We start from the raw sequence: 19,190 nt of genomic DNA on the forward strand, positions 1-19,190 counted from the left end.
AGGTGGCCTCTGGCTGCAGTGGGCGGCCGGCAGCTCTTGGCACAAGGGCCCTGGGGGTGCTGCTGCCCTGAGCCTTGCTCCGAGCCCCCTCTTTAGAGCCCCGCCTTGGGGACAGAGCTGATGCCCCTCAGGGCTCCTTGCAGCGTGTGACCCCCTCCTCCCTCCCCCCTCCCCACAGCAACGCTCCACTGTGGCCTCCATGATGCACAGGCAGGAGACCGTGGAGTGCCTGAAAAAGTTCAATGCCCGGCGGAAGCTCAAGGTGAGATGCCGACCCCAGTGAGGGCCAGGGTGCCATGCCAGGCACGCGTGCTCACCCACCCAGAGGGGCCGAGGGCCCTGCCCTGGGAGCAGCTGGAGGGGCTCGGGCAGGCCTGTGGGGGTCCCAGTCACCTAGGATGGGCTGCTCGTCAGCGCCGTCCCAGACTAGCTCCCCCATGGCAACAACACCAGAGGTGCCCAGACGTGAGCCTGGTCCCCAGGTGCACAGCTGGTCCCTCCTCAGCCGCCCACGCCGCCCATGAGGCATTCCTGGGGCTCCCTGGGGGGAAAGGCGCCCTGTGGTCGGTCATACTCTCTGAGCGGGAGAAGGCTGAGAAGCTTCTGACCTGGGGCAGGTTTGGTCAGGAGATCAGCTGAGCTCTGCTGCTTGCGTGGGCAGGGGGAGGGTGGGAGGGAGGGCGGGGGGCCCTGGGCAGGGAGCCCGTTGGGAGCCAGGCCCGCCCTCCCGACAGGCTGCTCTGTGCTGAGAGTGAGTGTCCAGGCCTGGCGGCTGGCGTGCACGTGCCTGTCAGGGAGAGGAGGTGGCGTGGGGAGAGGCAGACCCCCAGCTGCAGCCCCGGGGGGTCTTGACGCCTTTAAGAGCTGGGCTCAGTGGGCAGTTTAGGACCTGGGATGCGTCCCTGTTTTAATGCTGGACATGGGTGGCATGTCTGGGTGCAGCTGCCTCTCTGCGAGGCCGTGACTCGAGGTGCGGGCGGGGGTCTCCGCCTGGCCTCAGCCGTGTGTCTCTCCCCAGGGCGCGATCCTCACCACCATGCTGGCCACGCGGAATTTCTCAGGTGAGTAGAGCCTTCTCCAGGAGGAGCAGGCCTACGGCGGGAAGGCTGGGGAACGACCCGCCACCAGCTGCCTGCCGTGTCCTCACCCCACTGTCCCCTCCTCTGCTGCTGGCCCGGCCCAACCTTCCGCCCTCTGAGACCCTCGGGCCACAGAGGAGGCCTGGGCTACGGCCGGGCCCCGCGAGGGCCCGTCCCTGAGTGTTGGGTCTGTGTCTGAGCTGCCCGCCGGCCGGGCCGCAGCTCCGTGTGTCTGTGCAGGCGTTGGTCGGCACCTCTGTGGCCTCGTTGTTGTCCTGAATCCTCTGAGCACCCGTTTTGTGTGTGGGTTGGGGGGCGGCTAGAGGAGGCTCCGGATGCTCTGGCTGGCGGCCGCCCCCCCGGGCGCCGAGGGTGGGCAGGGCTGGGGGTGTGCGGCCGCTCTGGGGGGCTTCGGCGCCCCTGAGGCCATGGGCCCAGGCAGGCCCAGCGGGGACAGTGTCACCCGAGGAGGGCCGCTGCCCCCGGCGCTCCTGTGGCTTGTCTGTGGCCCGCGATGCTGGTGCGGGTGCGTCTGTGGTCCGTCCTTGTTGTCCGTTTGCATCAGCACGCGCCCCATCCTGTTACTTTTGCTGTGGTGCTGTGCTGCCGGGCGGGGGGGCATGCTGTCACACCAGTACTAATAGGACGTGTCCTGTCCGCACGCCCAGCCCGGCACCCGGAAGGCCCCGCTGGGGTTTTCCAAGGAGAAAGGAGGCAAACGCTTTTCCAGTGTCAGTCGGTCTCCATCTTGTTTTCACGCTCCTGTGAAGGGATTCTGGAACCATCCGTCACCTAAACTTTGACTCTAATCTTCTTCTGCTTCCTTTGTCTCTTCTCTTCCCTCACCTCGCCCACCCCTCGTCTGTGTCCGCCCCTCCCCTCGTCTCTAACCCGGTGCTAACAGTGGGCAGACAGACCACCGCTCCAGCCACAATGTCCACCGCGGCCTCCGGCACCACCATGGGGCTGGTGGAACAAGGTAGATGTCCCGCCTGTCGGCATGCAGGTCCCTTTGCTGCACGCAGCCGCTGGCTGGGCCTTGAGAGCCTCCCCAGAGGCCCCGGGAGCCCCTGCTCCCGCCGTGGACACGCCCACAGAGCCCCCGTGGGCAGGGAGGCAGCCCCAACTGTCCCAGCGGCCTCAGACCCCACCTATTTCAGGAGGGGCCAGGCTAGCTGACCCCTGAGCCGAGTTGCCCTCCATGCCTTTGACCGAATTCCCCAGTCCTGGTTCCTGAGTCTGGGGGTCAGGAGACCCCTCTGGTCAGAGCCCTTTGCTGTCTCAGTCTCACTCCCCGCTTGTCCATCATGACCCCTGCTCAGAATGACCTTGACACCAACCCCAGGAAGCCTCGGGGCTGCTGCTGGGAGTTTAAATCCCGAGTGGGGGCCCTGGGGAGAAGGGCGTGAGCAGAGACCCTACCCCGTGAGAGCCCACTGGCTACCCTGGCCACCCCCGACCTGTCCCGCACACGCGCCCAGGGCCCTGCCCTGCGCTTCCAGCCGCTCGCATGGAGCCGGTGGTCTGTGCTGAGTCCCAAACACGCACGTCTGCCCCGTGAGCCCCAAGACGGGGCCCTCGGCCACCCAGAGAATGACTCTGAAGGCCTCCTCTTGGTTTCTTTCTACGAGGCCCCCATTACCTCGTCCCCACCCTGTGAGGGGAGAGGCTCATTCTGCTAACCTGTGCCCCAGTCTGTGAGGGGCAGACCTCCCAGAAGGCCCATGCCAGCTCCCGCTCATCCGACCGTGACCTTGGCCGCATCACATGAGGCTAGTGGACCCCAAGACTTCCTAGTGGGCCCATGGCCCCAGCCTGAGCTGAGGGTGGCACAAGTGTAGGGCGGGCAGAGCCAGCTGCAGCTGAGGGGCCTAGAAGAAGCCCGGCATTTCCTGCCGGTGCCTCGAGTGTTGGCCGGGACAGGGCAGACGCCCAGCCCCTCCCAGGCCCAGGCCCTTTCTTTTTTCTTTTTTTTTTTTGGTGGGGGGTACGCGGGGCTCTCACTGCTGTGGCCTCTCCCGTTGCGGAGCACAGGCTCCAGATGCACAGGCTCAGTGGCCATGGCTCACGGGCCCAGCCGCTCCGCGGCATGTGGGATCTTCCCAGACCGGGGCACGAACCCGTGTCCCCTGCATCGGCAGGCGGACTCCCAGCCACTGCGCCACCAGGGAAGCCCCCGGGCCCTTTCTTTACTGCACATCCAGCCCAGCTCTTACCCCGTGACCCCACAGGGTATGCAGGCCCGCCTGCCCACCCAGAGGACCCCGGCTGCTGCCTCCTGGGGCTTTCAGGGCAGGGCTGTCCTCAGCAGGAGGGCCTGTGCTCCTCCCGTGAGCCCGGTGACGGGTCCAGCAGGCAGGCCCCCGGGGTCGTCCTGAGTCAGCTTCATTTTCTGGGCCTTTCCGGAGCACCTGAGAGGGAGGGAGGGGCAGTGGGACACGGGACAGTGAGACTAGGGGCTCCTGGTGAAGCCGGGGGTGGGGCAGCGGTGAGCGAGGCAGGCGCCTCTGAGCCGCTCTCTGCCCGGGGCTCCCACCTGCAATGCCCGCTGCCTGCAAGGGGATGTGGAGCGTCCGTGCATGAGGCCGCGAGCATGTGCGGCTCTGCCCCCGGCGCCCAGGGCCACTCTGTCCTGGGGGTGGTCCGTGCATGTGGACAGAGCCCAGCATGGCTGTCCCTGAGTGATGAGCTAGGGGACGAGGTAAAGGCTGGGCCCTGTGGGTTGAGCCCCCATCCCCGCTAGGTCAGCCCACCTCAGCCAGTGCGTTGGACCCAGCAGACACGGCAGGCAGGGGGCTCAGTCCCAAGGCCATTGCTTCTCTGTGGATGACGGCCTCTGGGGTGACGTAGTGCCCTCGGCCAGCGGAAGACCGGGTGTCTTTGTAGATCTCTTGCAGTTCATCAAGGCGGCCTGGTCAGTCCCACTTGGCCTTCACCAAGAGGAGACTCAGGCAAACTGCTGGGGTGGCAATGATGGCCTGGCCCCAAGGACCTGGGCCGGGGTGGGGCAGAGGGTCTCTGCTTGTCTTCGGGGGTCTAGGGCGCCTGGTTGGTCCACCTTGGCTCCTGCTGTGTAGTAATGAATTCGACTTGAATTCGACTTGAGGAAACACAAAGGAAACTCCCTATGCCTTTGACCGCTAGTGTAGACAGGAGTCAACAGGATTCTGGAATTATTCTCAGACAGAGATGTGAATTTCCAGGAAACGCGGCGGCCAGGAGCTGAGCTCAGGAAGACGGCAGCTGTGTGTCCAGACACCCTGTACCCAGACACGCAGGTGTAGGTTACAGGGGTTCGCAAGGAGGAGTGTTTGGAAATCGATTACAAGGACAGGTGTCTGCTGCAGGGCATCCTGGAGCCTGGGCCGTGGTGGCGGACTGAGTCCCCTGAGAGGTGGCTTGTTAGGGAGGGGAACTGGTACCGTCCCGTGTAGCACGGTCTGGAATGTGGGTTTTGATAGAATCAGGGACTGAAGGGAACCCTCTTAAGACCCAGGACTGTCCCAGGGTCTGACCCAGGGGCCCCCCTTTCCTGCCCAAGGGGAAGACCAGGCAGAGCTGACTCTGCCCCCACCAGGGCACTGGGCTGGCCCTGACCGGACTTCTCAGACCAGCACTGGCGTGCACTGGCTTTAACTCAGCTGGCCGGGAATGCCGCTGGCCAAGGCTGTGTGGCACTGGGAGGTGACTCTCCCCAGACTGCCCACCTTAAATTGGGGGCGGGGGTCAGCTTGCTCGTCTGCTCAGCTCTCACGACGAGTGCCTTCAAGACGGTCTGGACCCCACTTTCCTCCAGCTGTGTCCAGCCAGCTGGTCGGCCAGCATAGACAGGGTCCCTGGGCTCTGTGACCACAGCACGACCCCCACTTCGGGGTCAGTAGGGAGGCTAGGGCCATGCTGGTCAGGAGTGAGGCTGCAGGCCCTGGAGGCCCGGGAGTTCCCATGTCTGCAGGGCTCGATTGTTCCTCCGTGGTGAGTTACAGGCATGCGGACGTAGCTGCCACCTGGGAGGTTTTCACAGTCCCCGCAGTGGGAAGTGGGTTGTGGCCCTGAGCAGGCGGCATTTCTGGTCCTGGATGCCTGCGGAGTCCGGCCTCACCAGGTGAGGCCTCGCCCTTGGGAGGATGAACTGGGGGACGAGGAAAGGGATGACCTGTGGTCCCTTCACTCGCTGGGGTACTGTGATGCTTCTCACGGGGTGAAGCCCACCGGGCGACAGGGTTGGGCCAGGAGTCAGGTTTCTCGTTAAACTTTGGCCCGTGGATCCTGGGAGGGAAACTTGAGGGAATTGATGGGTCCGTTGGGGAGGAAGGCTGGGAACTGAGGCTGCGCCCAGTGTAGCAGGTCTCCGATAACCCCGCGGGGCCCTCTGGCTGGGGGCAGCCACCTGTGTGCCAAAGCAAAGCCTGGAGGGCGGCGATGGCCACCTGGACAGGGGGTGGCCCAGCGGCCTGGTCACTGCACTGGGGACCTTGACCAGTGGTTCTCGAACTGAAGCAGCGTCAGGATCCCCCAGAGCAGATGAACAGTTAAACTGATGCCGAGCCCACCCCCGAGTTTCTGCCTCAGGAGGTCTGAGGCAGCCCAGGCGATGAGATGCTGACGTTGCTGGCGGGGGCGGGAGTGGGGTCCAGGGGGACCCCACTTTGAGAATCGCTGCATCTCTCTGGGTCTTTCTGATGCGCCAGCCGAGTCAACGGCCTCCAGGGATGTTCCCAGCAGGAAAGGTCCCCCCCGCACAGGCCTGCTGGGGGCCACCCTCCTCCCTCTGGGCAGGCGGCCTCCCCTTCAGGGCTGGCCAGCCAGAGCTTTTGGAGCCGGTGGTGGGGACTGTGCCACCTTCCTTCCAAGGCGAGGGACCCCCACACTCCGGCATCCGACCCCAGGGCTGCTTCTCTAACCTGCAACGGCTGTCCTGGGGCACTGCTTGGTGTGAGCGTGGGCAGGGTGGGTGAGGCAGGAGCCGCTGAGCCCTGGGCTGCAGACTTGCACTCCCTGCCTGAACGTCCACAAACCTTGTTTTCTCTCTCTTCTTTCTTCCTCACTCCCTCTCCTCCCCTTCTCACCTTTCCTTTTCTGTAAGGTAAGCTGACTTCCTTTGTTTTCTTTTTTTTTTTTTCGAGTTCTGTAATTAAAACTGACCTCTGCAGAGGGTGCAGATGCTGGGGGGCTAAGGGCCTGTGGGGTGTGGCAGGTCAGGGCCCCTGAAACTGGCTCACAGAGAGGCAGAGGCAGAGCCGGGCCGCCCCCGACCTCCTCCCCGGGGGTGCGGGGAAGGCTGGGATGAGACGGGCCGTCTGCTGGGCCTGGGCTTCTGAGGGGTGGTGGGAACCTGGGATCCAGGTGGCTCTTTGGACCCTCCCCCAGGTGTGTCATCCTGTTGATGTCACTCAGAGCTTAAGGTCCTTGGTGGGTGGGCACAGAGGCCCGAGTTGGCCCAGTCAGTGCTGCCAGAGCAAGGCCGAGCGGTGGCCCCAAGGCTCGGGCTGCGGGGTGGTTTAAGAGGGAGAGTGAGGCTGCCCCCCGGGGCTCTGAGCTGAGAGGCGTGGCCTGAGGCCTGGCCGTGGGACCAGAGCTCGGAGTCCAGTCTGCCAGGGGAGGGGGGCCAGGAGGCTGAGAGCAGGCACCTGGGGTTGGGGCAAGCCCCTCCCTCTGTGGGTGGCCAGCTGCAGCCCACCCACCCCTGCCTGGGAACATGGGGGTGCCTACCACTCCAACCTGCCGTCCTGCCCTGTGTTCCCATCTCGGGTGACGGGCAGCGCCCTGCCTTCCTTTTCGGGGAACCTGCATGCTGCCCTCCCGGAAGCCGCTGGTCACAGGTGGGAGGAGAAACCTTGGTGTCCCCCCAGGTCATGGCGGATGGCCGGGGGGAAGGCCCTGTCCCGGGGACGAGGGTCCTCGGGCAGCGCTGGCCAGGCCTTCCCCAGGGCAGCCCTGCTCGGCACAGGGCACAGGCCCGCTCTGTCCCCAGCTGGGCGCAGAAGCTACCTCTGCCTTGGGACCTTGGGTCGCCTGCTCGCTCAGTCTTGGGGAGCCCAGGCTCCTCGCAGGCCCCCGAGGCTGCCTCACGCCGAGGGGGTGGGCTGTCCTGGGACCCGGGCCCCTCACTCATCACGTCTGTTTCCTCCAATGCAGCAGCCAAGAGTTTACTCAACAAGAAAGCAGACGGAGTCAAGGTGAGGCGCTGGCTTGGCCCTGGGGGGTCTGGGCCCCCCCTGCCCCGTCTCGAGCCTACAGCTTTGCCCAATCCCCGAAGCTCCCTCTGGGCCTCCTCCCCTCCCAAGGAAGGGGCGTGACCCCCTCATTCTCTCCCTAATGGCTTCTCTTCCTCTCTCTGCAGCCCCAGACGAATAGCACCAAAAACAGTGCAGCTGCCACCAGCCCCAAGGGGACGCTTCCTCCAGCTGCCCTGGTACTGAACCCCTCGTCCCCCGCTTCTCGGTCCTCCCGTACCCCGGCTGTGTGCTAGCCACCTGTCGGGAGGCCGGGGGTAAAGCTGGAGTGTGTGCCAGCCTGTCTCTGACAGATGACACTTAGCCCTTCCAGCCCCACCGCCGCTTGGGTGTGGGAGTGAGGGTGGACTCCAGTTCAGGCCGTGCCGGAGAGCCGCTCTGGGTGCAGCGGACAGGCCCCTGCTGACTTGTAGGTCGGCAGTGAGAGCCCGTCAGGGAGCCGGTGAGGCTGACAGCCAGGATGCAGGGCACCAACCTTGCTCGGCCTCTCTGCTCGCAACGGGCTGACCCCCCGTTGATGGGCCCAGGCAGGCTCTGCAGGGAGAGTGGCCCGGGGGTCGGGGGTGAGGACAGGTTAGGCAATGGGGACTCCCCCGCCAACCCCTCTCCTGGGTGCTGCAGGGGTGTGCTGTCTGGGAGGTGGGGGCCTTTGGTTTCTCCCCGGGAAGAATGGGTGGGCCTGACCTTAGCTTCAGAGCCCAGTGATCTGGAGGGAGACAGAGACCCCTTGGTGGTTTCCCTGGTGATGGCCCAGCAGCAGCTGTCGGGTCTAGGGCAGCAGCAGCCATGGCATTTCCCATCAGAGTCTGTGTCCTGCAGGCCCCGAGGCAGGTGTGGGGAGATACACTTCTATGGCTGTGCGGGCCTGTGGCTGCCTGGAGGGTTCAGGGAGCTCCTGCTGGGGAGGGCTGGGCAGACGTGAGGTCAGACGGACCCGCCAGCACCAGCCCTCACCTGGAGGGTCCTGTCCAGGGGACGGAGCTGGTGGTGCAGGGCTGTGGCCAGCGGGTACCACTGTGGTGTCTCGTGTAGAGCAGCGCCTGTGGTGTCTCGTGTAGAGCAGGCCATCCCGAGAGGCTGGGGTTTGCTGGTCCACAGGTTCTGAGTTTGCTGAAAGCACACTTGGTGTCCCCGCGGGCCCCAGGCCGTGCTTCTGGGAGTGAGCCCTGGACCGCCCGTGGAGAGGCTGGGTTTGCCGAATGGCCATCCAGCGAGTGGGAGGGCGGCCTTGGCCCAGGAGGGGAGGGTCCCACGTGCCGGCCTCGCAGCCAGCCCCGTCTCGGACCCCATCCATCCCATGTGCCACCCCACCCCCATGACATCTTCAAACTGTGCCCCGCCCATGCTGAGGCAGAGGGCCCGGCTGCAAAGAGAGGAGGCGGTGCCCCGAGGCAGGGCACCCAGCGTGTGGCTTCTCGCCACCGCCCTCAGGCGCACGCTCTCCATCGCCCTCCCGTCGCAGGCGCCGGTGAGGTCCCGGCAGGTCTGCTTGTTCCATCTACATCGTCCCAGGTTTCTCTCCAGCTGCTCTGCTCCCCGCTGGCCATCTGCCGCCCTGCTGAGCTGCCACCCTCTCCTCTCCTCTCCTCTCCTCTGGGGGGCCTCCACTCTCCTCTTCTCACTTCCCTCTTTCCTTCCTCTGTGCTTCCTTCTTCTGTAGGAACCTCAAACCACCGTCATTCATAACCCAGTGGACGGGATCAAGGTACTGCGCGTTCCTCACCGCCCTCTTGGGAGTGTCTGCTCAGGCAGTAGGCAGACCCCCTGGCCCTGGGGAAGCTCTGGGATGTTGACCCCGGGGAAGCATTTGTGCCAAGACAACTGTGCAGGGACCCCTCCCAAGGCAGGACAGAGCCCCCCTGGTCCGCGGGCTGCTCCCTTTTGGGGAAAGGCCCCAGGTGCGGCCCTTTTTGGAGGCATGGTTGTACCAAGTCCACGGTGGACACAGGAGCCTGGGCTTCCTCATGTCCTGAGCAGGGTCCACTTCTCAGACCCTCTCCATCCTGCCTTGGCGATGGCCAGGTCCAGCCTAGCCAGGAGCAGCTGAATGCAGGGCCCATTTCAGAGGCTCAGGGCGCCAGGAAGAGCCTGGGTGTCCTCCGTGATGCGTGGCCAGGGCTGCGTGCTCCGGGGGAGAAGGGCCGGCGTGGGCTGCCCGGCGTGCCCCCGAGTGTGGGGCGGGGGAGAGGGGAGCAGCACAGACTCCCCGACCTCACCCGTCGCTCTTCGCCTCTGCCCGCTGCGCCCGGTGCTGCCCGCTGAGCTGCCCCCTCCTCCTGCCCCTCCTCTCTGCTCTGGCATCAGCTCCCATCCCATCGGCATCTTCACCCCGGGGCCAGGGAAGGGGCTGGCTCTCTGGGGTGGGGGGAGGGATGGGTGGGCGGCCACGCTGTGTTTCCAGAAGCGGACTTCCACCTGGGCCTGGGATCCTCAAAGGGTCCCCACACACCCCAGCCATGGGCCAGGACCAGGGGGCCTTGGGCAACTGGCTGTGGGCCGGCCCCCAGGCTCAAGGTGCTAGGAAGAGCCCGGGTGTCCTCTGTGACTCGGGGCCAGGGATGGGTGTTCCTAGGACGCTGTGTCTGGAGTGAGGCTTCTGGGGCTGTGGTGTGAGCCCTGATCCTACAACCTGTAGACACCCGCATTCCTGGGCCAGGGCCCAAAGCAGTGTGTCCTGTGAGGGGGCTGGAGGGGGCGGGGGGTCCCTTGGGGACCCTGTTAAGATGTTCCTTCTGAGGAGCAGGCAGGCCTTCTGGGGACCCGGTGACAGGTGGCTGGCACCTGGTTTTATATCTGAAGGGCAGTAAGCCAGGAGTGAGGTAGGAGGTGCTGGGGCCCCCTCTCTGCCCTTAAGGCCACCCGAGAGGTAAGGCCAGGCCTGGCTGGATGGTCCGGGCCTGGGGAGGAGGTGTGGTCACTGCTGCAGTCTGTCTGGGCCAGGCCAGGGCTCCGGAGCAGCTACTGGAAGCTTCCGCCTTGTCTGCCAAAATGCACGGGCTGTGGGTGATTTTCTGCTCCACTCGGAATCTTGGAATTCCAAAAAGCTTGTTTTCCTCTCTTGTGGATGAGTCATCTGAGCACACGGAGTCTTTCCACTGGGTGTGCCTTGTGGGGATAAGGGGAAGTTGGGGTCCTCAGCTGTTGGGGACATGGCGGCCCAGCCTGGGGACAGGTGACCCCTGGGGCTGGTGTGAAGCTCCAGCGCTGCCTGTGGGTTTCTGGGGTTCAGGCCACGTCCTGACCCGTTGTCTCCCCGTGTCTTCCCAGGAGTCATCTGACAGCACCCACACCACCATAGAGGACGAAGACACAAAAGGTACCCCGGCTCCCCGCCTGCGGGGGCAGCGGGGCGGGCCACTGGCGGGTGGGGAGCCGGGATGGAGAAAGGCCGAGACCTGTGGTGCGGGCGTGTGCCCAAGGGCTGACCCTGCTCAGGGCTGCAGTCCCACCTGAGCCTGGGTACAGACCGGCGCCGGGCAGTCTCCGGAATAGCATCCAAGCAGAGCCTGACGGGCCCGGGCTCCCTGAGCAGCGAGGAAGCCACTGCCCTGGGTGGGCCGGTTCTCTGCACGGGCCCCCACATTGCTCTGGGGGCTGTGCGCCCAGTTCCCATGGTTGAATTTGCTGTTTCTTCTCTCAAAGGTCCTTAAACCTGTGCCTGCCCGGCTGGCAGTCGATTCGGGGACGGGCAGCAAGGGGCGTTTCCTGGGCTCGTTGTGGGATTGGGGGCTGGGCTGCAGAGACTCGAGCTCCCACCCACTCTCAGGGCTCCCAGGCCGAGCTGGGCCGTGCTCCGTCTGTGCTCCGCAAGGGCCCCAGGGTGCCGGGCGCCGTGTGCTCACCCAGGGCCCCCTCTTCCACCCTCGACTTCCTCAGCTGCCCCCAGGGAGGGGATCTGGTCCCCCCTCCACTCAGGCCAGGCCGCCCGCCCCCACGTGGAGGGCCCGCCTGACCCTCTTGGCTCTTGTAGTTGAGCGCTGGGTGCCCTCAGGGCTGCCCCTGGGCTGGACAGCGGCCACTCAGCCAGTTTGGGGGTGCAGTGGCCCTGTCCTGAGTGCCCTCCCTGCCCCAGAGTGGAAGCAAGCATAAAGCTTTGGCCCCTGGGCGCAGGGAGGGTGGGCGTTCACGTGTTTTCTCCAGACTGCAGGCCCCGAACCATCAGCATGGGGCGTGGGGGTCTGCAGACCTCTCCCAGGCCCTGTCCTGTGGTTCTGTCCCTGCCTCAGCAGGCTGGGGGCCTGAGGCAACCCGAGCCTGCAGGAGCACAGGGGGGCGGGCCAGCCTGGCCAGCCTCGTCCCAACCCCTTGTCTGGCTGGGGGAGGGTGGGCAGATGCCCGAGGGGCCTCGCGGGGCAGGGCAGGGCAGGCACAGGGGCCCCGGGGGCCTCTCACCTCAGCTGTGTCATCCGTCAGATGCGGAGAAGCCTCGGTGGGCCCAGGCCTGGCCTCTGCTGGCCTTGGCACACAACATTCCCACCTGGAGGCCGGCCTTCGAAGGCCCCGTGTCCAGCCCTGCACGTGGTCCTGTGTCTGCCTCACATACCTGCTGTGATCGCACAGCCCTGGGCGCGCGGGGGTGATGGCGCTTCACGAGCCCTGGACCCCACCGCGTGGTTCTCCAGCTTAGCCCCTCTCCTTCTCCTGCACTCCCCCTCCTCTCCTGCGTGTCCTCACCTGCGTGTTCACATCTCGTCTGTCCGCTCAGCCCCCAGGGTCCCTGACATCTTGAGCTCCGTGAGGAGGGGCTCGGGGACCCCAGAAGGCGAGGGCCCCCTGCCCTGCCCGCCTCCGGCTCCCATAAGCCCCCTGCCCACCCCATGTAAGTAGCCGGGCCCCTGGTGCTGTGGGGGTCTCCCTGAAGGGCCTGCAGCTCCTCTGAGGGGGCACTTGAGAGCCAAGGGCCGGCCGAGCTTGGGCACCAGCTTGCCCCCGACAGCCCCCCTCTGAGGCTCCCCAAGGCCTCTGCCCCTCAAGCCCCCCTCCGTGCGGGCCTTCCCCACTGGCCTGGGGGGCCGCCCGGTCCACCGTTCTGCTCGGGTGTCAGGGCCAGGGCTCCTTGATGCTGAGACAGGCCCCAGGGCAGCAGAGAGCAGGGGCCCTGCTTCCTCTCCCCCAGCCTCGCCCGGCAGCCTCCTCATATGTCTGCCTCCTGTCCACCCAGCCCCCAGAATCTGTGACATCCTGAGCTCCGTGAGGAGGGGCTCGGGGACCCCGGAAGCCGAGGGCCCCCCGCCCACCCCATGTAAGTAGTGCCCCAGGCCTGCTGCTTCTGCTGCCCAGCGGCTCCTGCGTCCTGCCGTGCACGGCCTCAGCTGCTCCCAGGCCGGGCTGCCGAGTCCTGGCTAACTGTGTGGCCTGGCTGGCCGTCGGGGGGCACATGCGCTAACTACCCCCCAGCCCGGTTCCCCGACCCTCACCTCCCACACTGCTCCCCGCACTGCTGTCCGGGGCCCCAGGCCTCTCCCCCAGAGGGTCTCCCAGGCCCAGGGCAGCCGGCAGGGCCCCTCTGAGGCCGCCCACCCACGTGCCCTGCCCCTCGGGCCCTGGGCCGTGCCCTTGCCAGTCACGCTGACTCCGTGTGGGCCCCGGGGAGCCTCGGGGAGCCCAGGCACAAGGAGCTGTTATAGAAATCCTCTCAACCACAGGCCTGGGGGTTTAAGGGGAGAAGAAAGGGCCCGGCCTCCCTGCAGAACTGGGTTCTCCACAGAGGGGCCGGACGTTCTGCTCATCCTTCACTCACTCACCCCTTCCACACCTGTCGGGCGCTGACCGAGGGCCTGTCCTGCACTGGGCTGTCTCCTCTGTCCCTTCCTGGGCCAGGCTGCCCTTCAATGGAGGGCACCCTCCGCCCGCAGCAGCTTTCCACGTGCCCCCACCGACCTGGTCAGACAGGTGCAGCTGGCTGAACGTTCCTGAAGCTTCCCCCTGTGCCCCACACCCCTCTCTGTCACGCTCCACTGCCACGTCCCTTCTCCACCCCTCTGTCCCCCTCCATCCCCCATGTCCCCTCGTGTCCCCCTCCATCCCCCATGTCCCCCCTCTGTCCCCCTCCGTCCCCCATGTCCCCTCGTGACCCCCCGTCCCCCCACTCTCTGGCTTTGGCTCACCAGCTCATAGGTTTTGTCTTCTGTGTGTTTCCCGCCTGCCTCGTGTTTCTCGTGTTCACGTCTCGTCTGTTCCGCCCCAGCCCTCAGGATCTCTGACATCCTGAACACGGTGAGGAGGGGTTCGGGGACCCCAGAAGCCCAGGGCCCCCCACCCTGCCCTCCTCCGGCTCTCCCAGGCTCCCCACCCACCCTGTGTAAGTAGCACCTTGAGTGGCCCTGCTGGCTGCTCCTGGGGGCTCACAGGGGTGTGGAGACCCCTGGCTGCGGTGCGCCGCCCCCTGGCTCTGGGAAGGGGCCGGCTCGGGGGTAGGGGGACGTGGGGTGCAGGGAATTCCACACGGAGCTGCCGTTTGGCTAAAGACATGCACGTGTGCGAAGAGAACCAGGAAGCAGTTTCCCGTGGTCTAGAGCCACACGCTCCCAGGGTCTGCAGTCTGCGGGTTTCTTCCGCAGCGAGGATGGGACGGCGCCGGCCGGGTGGTGCCTGGGGTTACGCCCCCGCCGGTGATGCTAGGGGTGGGGGCCCGGCCGGGCGGGCGCTGGGCTGGGCCACCTCCCCAGGGAGGGAGGAGCCGCCGCAGCCCGTCTGCTGCCCGCCCGCCAGTATCGCTTACAGGGATGGATGACACCCCAGGGCGGCAGCCATCCCCACCTCCGGGGAGACACCGGGCTCTCAGAGGAGAGGCTGCGGGGCCGGGGGCCGGGCATGGCGGGGGAGAGGCTGGGTGAGTGCCGGGCCGGGAGGGCGCTGACCCCCGCCCACCTGCTGCGGGCCAGCCCCAGGGGCCTGGCCGAGAGGAGGGAGGGGGGAGGGAGGCCCTGGGAGCAGCCGGGCAGGCACGGAGGCCAGAATACTGTGGCCTGAATCCGGGCTTGCCTGAGGGGCGTGGAGGCGAGTGTCCGAGGTGAGGGACGGGGTCTTGCAGGCAGGCGCACAGCGGAGCCTGTGGGAGGGGGCCGAGCCCCGTCCCCATTTGTGCGGCGTCCTATCCGAGTCTAGAGGCCACCACGTCCCCATCTCTGGGGTCCTTGCGGCCCCTCCTTTCACAGATGAGAACGATGAGGGGAGGAGATGCGGAGGGTTGTGCCCAAGGGGGCCACCTGCAGCGTGACCTCGGCCCGGGGCTGCGACCCACCCTAGGAACGTGCGCGGGCCAGGTGGGGACCTCTGAGGACAGGGCATGCCACGGGTGCTGAGCACCCCAGGCTGACCTGGGGGGCCCACGGCACTGGCTTGCCCCTTTAGGGGTCTGTCCTGAGCTTGACTCTGGGAGGTGTGGCCACAGAAGGTGCTGTGACCAGCACTGAATGGAGGGGTGGCCGGGCCTGCAGGGTGCAGGGGAGGGGAAGATGCAAAGCCCTTGGGGGCACCGAGGGCGGGGGGGCCCCCCATCAGTCTCCCTCAGGGAGAGGGGTCCTCGTGCTTGGATGTGCACCCTCCTCTCACCCGGAGTTCCCGGCATCCCAGCTCCATAGGCCTGTGTGAGGGTCCTCGGGTGAAGGAACGTGGGTGGGGCCAGCCCGGAGAAGGGACTTCTGAGGGGCCGTTGTGGGGTGAGTTATGGCGCTCAGTGGGCCGAGTGCCAGAGCCAGGGTGCCCCCTCTCCAGCTCTGGGACCAGGGTTCGGCCCCTCACGGCACCGAGGCCCGGGCTGCAGAGGGCCATCCCTGGGCTGGGCTGTGGGTACCCTCCTTTCCCGGGAACGTCCCCGCCAGCTGTCTCAGTGTGGAAATGGGGTCGGTGCCCCTGGCCGGGGCCGTGTTCTCCATGATCAGGGATTACGCACAATCCAGGCTGATCCTGTGCAGCTGCCTCCCTGGGGTGGCTGGGGGCATCCTGGCACCCCTGCAGCTGCCGAGGGACAGGCCTTGGGGCCAACCTGGGGTCACTGGGGTACCCCCGGACCCTTTGCCGGTGGCCGGGCCTCCCTGGCCTGTTAGCTCACCCCAGGAGAGCCGGAGGGGACGTGGGGCTGCACTTCAAGCCAGACCTCAGCTCCGTCCCCGGAGTTGTCTGGTGGGGGGGGCTTGTCCTCAATAACGAGCCTCACCCCCGCCCCCAGGAGTCCCTTCGCGCAGCATGCCACTGGGGGGGAGGAAGGATTGCTCCGCAGCGTGGGGTTAGACGTGGGCGGCAGCCCCTCCGAGGGTCAGGAGCGTCCAGCCCACTCCTGGGCTCGTGTGGCCTCAGCTTTCCCATCTGCAGAATGGGCGTGGTGGCTGTTTCCTAAACTTCAGACTTTGCAATGTGTGCTGCGACCCTAGGTTTCTATTTACTTAATTCTTTCTCTTTACACTGACTCCATTTTTAATTACGCTTTGTTTAAAAATGCTCAATATTACTTCATTAAGTGGAAGATTCAGCTCGCCACAGTGCAGTAGGGTGACTGTAAAATCAGAGTGCACGGGACACAAAACAGAAAAAGTCACTCAATTCCAGCTGCAAGGCTGTTGGCTAAGGGCTCACATGGGGCGGGGGCGGCTCACGACGTTTGTGAAGAAGGGGGGTTGACAAGTGTCGGGGTGTCGGGGTGTGTAGACGTCCCCTTGGCGAGATCAGCAGGATGGCCTGGAGCTGACAGAGTAAATCGCAGGTGGGAGGTGGGGGCTCCTGAGCAGGGGCTGGACCTGGTGCCACAGGCGGGAGGCGGCGAGGTCCCGGGTGACAGACTGCCCTGGGCAGAGACGGAAGTGGCAGGGGCTGGGTGTTGCCCCCCCTCTGGGCGGGGTCTGGTGGGGGAGCTAGGCTGCGCTGGCGGGAGATCAGAGCCTGAAGCTCGAGGCCACCTCCGCAGAGGTGACAGGTGAACTGGGGATGGGGGTGGATGAGGTCCCAGAGGAGAGAGGGTTGCCCAGAATTGGGAAACGCCCAGGCAGAAGGTGGAGAGGTGGGCAGGCTGCGGGGGAAGCCCTGAGAGGGGAGACGAAGTGTGATGGGATGGGCGAGGGAGGGGGCGGTGTGTGGGTGGAGGTGTGGAATACCCAGAGGGTGAGGACAGAGGCCGGCCTGCACGTGTCTGTGTTGGGACCGAGCTCTGCAGGTGGACGTGGGGCATCAGGACAGCTGGGCCCACAGCCCGCCTCCCGGAGGCCAGCTTCCAGGGCTGACCAGACAAGGTGGGGCTCAGGTTCTGCAGAGACAGCCTTAAGCCCAAACCCTGCTGTGGTCCAGACACGGAGTTCGGCGGCAGAAGCGCCGCCAGGTCCAGAGAGAGCATGTCTTTTATATAGCGGAAGCCCACGCGTGCTTGCGGGTTGGTGTGCACACACACACACACACACACACACACACACACACAGCAAACACACACACGCATGCCCACGTGCCCACTCTCTCACCTGCGCACGTGTGCACGAAGGTGCACACACACATACACATATGCTCATGCATGCGCTCAACCATGACACCCTTGGGTGTCATGGAGCTCACCCTGCAGCCACTGTCCAGAGCCGGTGCGACACGACCCAGGCTCCCAGCTCAGACACGGGCACGCCTGGGCTCGCACGCAGCAGGCAGCATCTTCCACCATGGACTCTGTCCGCTTCCTAGCTGGGTGCCTGGGAAAGTGAGCGCCCAGACAGCCGAAGGTGCTGATGGGAGGGCCGTGGGCACATGCTTCAAAATGCTAACTGCACCTTTTTGGAGCTGGCAACCCGCGCTCTGGGAATGTAGCCTGCAGATCAACTCACGTGTGTCCTGGTCCCGGCTGCTCTGCCAGCTGAAGACTGGAGACCTACAGATGCCCATCACTAGGCCTGGTTGAGTGGGGATGCCCATCCCACAGGAGTGGCCGTGCAGAGAGTCTGTGGTCCCGATGTGCTGCTGGGAGCAGGGGGGACACCAGTACCCATGCTGGGAGTGCGCAGGCATGCGCAGCTGGTGTGGCCATGACCGGGGAGGGAACAGGGGGACAGAGCTCCTGGGGTCGTGCTTTCGGTGGCCTTCTTGGGTCTGAGTTTTATCACTGGCACGTTATCACTGCTTTAGGAGATCACCACGTGTGGATGCGTCTGTGCCTGTGTGCACACTCGTGTGTACTTCCTGTGTGCCTTTGGGTGTTTCTGTATCTGCACAGAAGTGGTTAAGCACCTCAGGACGGTACTTCTCTGGGGAGAGTGAGCGAACAACAAGATTCAGGGGAACACAGGCATCTGCATCTTTATCTGGAAGGTTTTATTTCTTGAAAAGAAATCTAAAGCAAATATGAAAATGGTTCAGATTTGAATCAGCAGGCTGTGGGCTATATTATTCTTTCGGCTTCTTCTATGTGTTTAAAATGTTTTGCCTGAAAATAAATGGTAGTTAAAGAGATAAAGGAGCCCCCAGGCGAGCACCTGGGGGACTGGGTCTGTCCGGGACCAGAGGTCAAGTGGGCAGGAACCCGGAGAAAGCTGCTGGCGCAGGGCCTCAGGTGGAGGGTGCAGGTTGGAAAGGTGATGCCAGAGGACTGGCCTGGGGTCCCAGGACCGCAGACAGGTGGAGGCTGGAGGAGGTGGAAGGCCAGGCGGCAGCCTGCGGCCTTCCAGGGAGAGAAGGCAGTGAGGCCCGCACTCTGCCTTCCCCTGGGCCCGGCTCCCTGGCCTTTGCGCTGAGGCCTGGCCCTGCAGTCTTCAATCCCCTGCCTGCTTCGTGAGCCCGCCCTTAGTAGACAGCTGCCTCCCCAAGAAGGCCTATGAGAGCAATGTCCGTGGTGGGGGGCGGGCAGGAGCTGGGAAGGCTGGTCGCAGTGTTGCAGCTGCGGAGGGCCCAGGGGATACAGCCGGAAGGACTGGGGCGTGGCAGGCTTGGCTTCCCCTTCCTGCCTCTTCCAGACCTTTTGTACTCTGGATGGAGTATTTCCGTCTTTCAGGGATGTTGTATTTAAGACAAATAAGACAGAGGCTTGTTGGACTTGGAAATGGGGACCCCGTTGGTGTCCCTGAAGGGAGCAGTCTAAGCCGGGCAGCCTCGGGGTCCCTCCTGGAGGGGGAGGGGGAGGGGGCGGGGGGTGCTCTGCGTGGGACCCCCCCCGGGGCTGCGGGGGGGTGGCTCACGGGTCACTGGGCGGCTGTCCCCCACAGCGCGGAAGCAGGAGATCATCAAGATCACGGAGCAGCTCATCGAGGCCGTCAACAACGGTGACTTTGAGGCCTATGCGTGAGTCAGGGCTCCTGGGCCCATCCTGGGGCTGCGGGGTGGGAGGGGGGTGGACGGACAGGGCGGGTTCTGAGGGGCCCCTCCTCACCTGGGTCTGCCCCCCAGGAAAATCTGCGACCCAGGCCTGACCTCGTTTGAGCCCGAAGCCCTGGGCAACCTGGTTGAAGGGATGGACTTCCACAGATTCTACTTCGAGAACTGTGAGTGCGGGGCGGCGGCAGGAAGAGGGCGGCATCCCCGGGGAGCCCGCGGGCCCCCAGCCGGGCGCGCAGGGAAGCCCTGTCCGTCCTTGTCCCGCCGGAGGGGGAGGGGTGGCCGGGCCGGCGCTCTTAGGGGGCTGGGCCGGCGGCGCGGTGCCAAGCCCCTGCCCCGCCCACAGTACTCGCCAAGAACAGCAAGCCGATCCACACGACGATCCTGAACCCGCACGTGCACGTCATCGGCGAGGACGCCGCGTGCATCGCCTACATCCGCCTCACGCAGTACATCGACGGGCAGGGCCGGCCCCGCACCAGCCAGTCCGAGGAGACCCGCGTGTGGCACCGCCGAGACGGCAAGTGGCAGAACGTGCACTTCCACTGCTCGGGGGCGCCCGTGGCCCCGCTGCAGTGAAGGTGAGCGCCCTGGGGGGAGG

At 65.5% G+C, this 19,190-nt stretch overlaps 1 protein-coding gene across 2 annotated transcripts in view; it reads left to right on the forward strand.

Moving 5' to 3' along the window:
* Positions 1–19,190, forward strand: part of CAMK2B (calcium/calmodulin dependent protein kinase II beta) — a 95,235-nt gene that overhangs the window by 74,009 nt on the left and 2,036 nt on the right. The window contains exons 11-22 of one of the 2 annotated variants that reach the window (XM_082846069.1): positions 179–262; positions 1,019–1,061; positions 7,215–7,255; positions 7,420–7,491; positions 8,973–9,017; positions 10,580–10,628; positions 12,018–12,131; positions 12,474–12,554; positions 13,500–13,613; positions 18,481–18,556; positions 18,662–18,756; positions 18,936–19,170. In XM_082846069.1, coding sequence (XP_082702195.1) covers positions 179–262; positions 1,019–1,061; positions 7,215–7,255; positions 7,420–7,491; positions 8,973–9,017; positions 10,580–10,628; positions 12,018–12,131; positions 12,474–12,554; positions 13,500–13,613; positions 18,481–18,556; positions 18,662–18,756; positions 18,936–19,168 — 1,047 coding nt within the window. In that variant the 3' untranslated portion in view covers positions 19,169–19,170. The remainder of the gene's footprint in view (positions 1–178; positions 263–1,018; positions 1,062–7,214; positions 7,256–7,419; positions 7,492–8,972; positions 9,018–10,579; positions 10,629–12,017; positions 12,132–12,473; positions 12,555–13,499; positions 13,614–18,480; positions 18,557–18,661; positions 18,757–18,935; positions 19,171–19,190) is intronic. The other variant, XM_082846068.1, reaches the window with a different exon arrangement.

The sequence above is a fragment of the Leucopleurus acutus genome (genome assembly GCF_964270905.1).
Source record: "Leucopleurus acutus genome assembly, chromosome: 9".
Lineage (NCBI taxonomy): Eukaryota > Metazoa > Chordata > Mammalia > Artiodactyla > Delphinidae > Leucopleurus > Leucopleurus acutus.